This window comes from Mandrillus leucophaeus, unplaced genomic scaffold (genome assembly GCF_000951045.1).
Source record: "Mandrillus leucophaeus isolate KB7577 unplaced genomic scaffold, Mleu.le_1.0 Scaffold158, whole genome shotgun sequence".
NCBI lineage: Eukaryota > Metazoa > Chordata > Mammalia > Primates > Cercopithecidae > Mandrillus > Mandrillus leucophaeus.
In genome coordinates, this window is record NW_012101565.1 from 2192231 (window position 1) to 2194275 (window position 2045).

The window sequence follows — 2045 nt, forward strand, 5'->3', positions numbered from 1 at the left end:
AGCAGCAGCGCGGGGGCCCCCGGGGCCATCTCCCGAGGCCCAGCTCCTCACCGGCCCTTCCGCGGTTCAGCCGCGGACGCGTGCCCTCCTGAAACACAGGTTGGCAGGCCAGTCTCGGCAGTCGAGAGCCAGCCAATAGATGGAATGGAGGCCTGCACCTGCGTCTAACTTTTGACGCTATAAATCGGTTCAAGAAACGAATAAAACGTTCGGTTTTCTCCTTTGACAAAAACATTTTCTTAAAGCTCTGGGGTATCAGGTTCGAATTTAGAATTCCTGGTGTCCTCTTCACAGGATGTGACCATGTAGGGAGAGCCACCCAACCCTGTCACCTTCCCTTCCTCCTCCACCCATGCCCAGCAGGTCAGGAGCTTCCTGCTCAGGACATGGATGTGTGTCGCTTGCTGCCCCCGACTCTACCCCCAGGCAAGTGGTTGCTGTTTGGTTCTACAGTGCAAGAAGCTGGAAGTACAGGGTATGGGCTTGGGAACTTTGCTTAGGTGACAAAGCCTGGGGCCCCATTACCCAAGCATAGCTAGGAAGGGGAGAACAGGCCCTGGGCAGACACACCTCCTTGTCATCCTGTGGGGGCCCGGGCAGAGCTGGCTTCAGAGGAGCTACGAGCCCCAGGGAATTCAAGGCACAGCTTTGTCCAGCACCTGCTCCTGGCCTAGGGGTGGGACCAGCTTAACTAGAATTGGGTCTTTTTCTCAGGTAACCTGTCAGAGAATTGGGGGATGAGAAAAATGGGAAAGTCGGCTCAGGAGCCATGGGTCTGTGCTTCCCATGCTGGCCCCCAGAAAGGTGTCCTGTCTTTGGGGATAGATGGGGCCCTGGGAAAGCTGGGGTGGGATGGGGCGGGGGCCTTGGGCCACCAATTGGGTTTCTGGTGTGGCTTCCCAAATGGGCTCTGGGAGCAGTGTGACCTCTGAAATCAGCAAGGAGCAGGGAGTTTGCTGGGGGACCATATGCATGTACTTATCTTAAAGAAATGGGAAGGCTGGGGTCTGGTTTCAGGAACAAGGAGCCCAGTTTTAAAAGCAGGGATCTGGACTAAGCCAGCCAGCCTACCCGAAGCCAGGGAAGACAGGGCTGCAGGTGTCCTGTCTCCCAGCCTCATCTGGCAGGCCTCCCCAAACATTTGCCTGTCCACCAGCTCTTCCTCTTTGCCGAGTCATGTGGAAAGGGACGGGACCAAGTGGCCTTGGTGTTTGTTTAAATCTTGCCCTAAATTGTAAGTCATATGATTATTTAAAGTCACTAGAGATAAATAAGCACAGCAATAAAGTTTTAATGGATAGCTCTGGCCCAGGCGGAGGCAGTTCCCAGATGTCTCAAGATGCGTGTGAACCCCAAGAAGTTGGGGGCATTATCTGGGCCCCTGGGATCCATTCCCTGGGTAAAAAGGGTTGGTACGTGGCTCCAGGCCTGGCCCAGTCAGCCTCCAGCAGGAAGGCTTCTCAAGTGGAGAAGGTTCTTGGCCTCAGATCTCAGGGCGCTGCTGCTCACGCTGCCCCCCCTAGATGCAGATTGGTGTAGAAAGGCCTGCCAGAGCAGGGATGAGGGCCCCAGGCTGGAAGAAGCCTAGAAATCCTTTTACCAGAGGACACCCCCTAATCCGCTGGGCAGGGGCGGGGTGTCACACGCAGGATTCCGCGACGACTGTAACTGCCTCCTGGGCGCCCCTCTGTGTGGGAGGCGGGGAGGGAAGAGGATGGAACGCCCTGTGCCGCCTAGGGCACAGTGCGAGGCCCAAGCTGGTCTCCGGGCGGCCCTTGCGCACCTCTGCAGCACTGCGACCCGGTGCCTGTATTCCCCACGGTCTCCTCTGCTACCCACGAGCGCCGGTCTCAGGGAGACCTTTTCGGCCGGGCTCAGGGAGGGCGTGGCCTCCGCGTTGCCCATCCCCCTCCAAGACCCACGCCCTTCTCGGAGCGCACCAGGGTCAGAGCCAGGGTGGTCCCCGACCCCCCAGTCTCCCCACGCCTGGTGACCCTGGGCCGGGCGTCCTCTCACCTGACGCTCCCGCGGCGAGCGGCTCCCCC

At 58.8% G+C, this 2045-nt stretch overlaps 1 protein-coding gene across 1 annotated transcript in view; it reads right to left on the bottom strand.

Annotated features, from left to right (window-relative positions):
- The window catches only part of LRRC24 (leucine rich repeat containing 24), a 3142-nt gene extending 2609 nt beyond the window's left edge, over nucleotides 1–533 (bottom strand). The window contains exon 1 of the mRNA XM_011975752.1: nucleotides 526–533. Within this exon, the coding sequence (XP_011831142.1) occupies nucleotides 526–533 (8 nt within the window). The remainder of the gene's footprint in view (nucleotides 1–525) is intronic.
- Nucleotides 534–2045: the final 1512 nt, after the last annotated feature.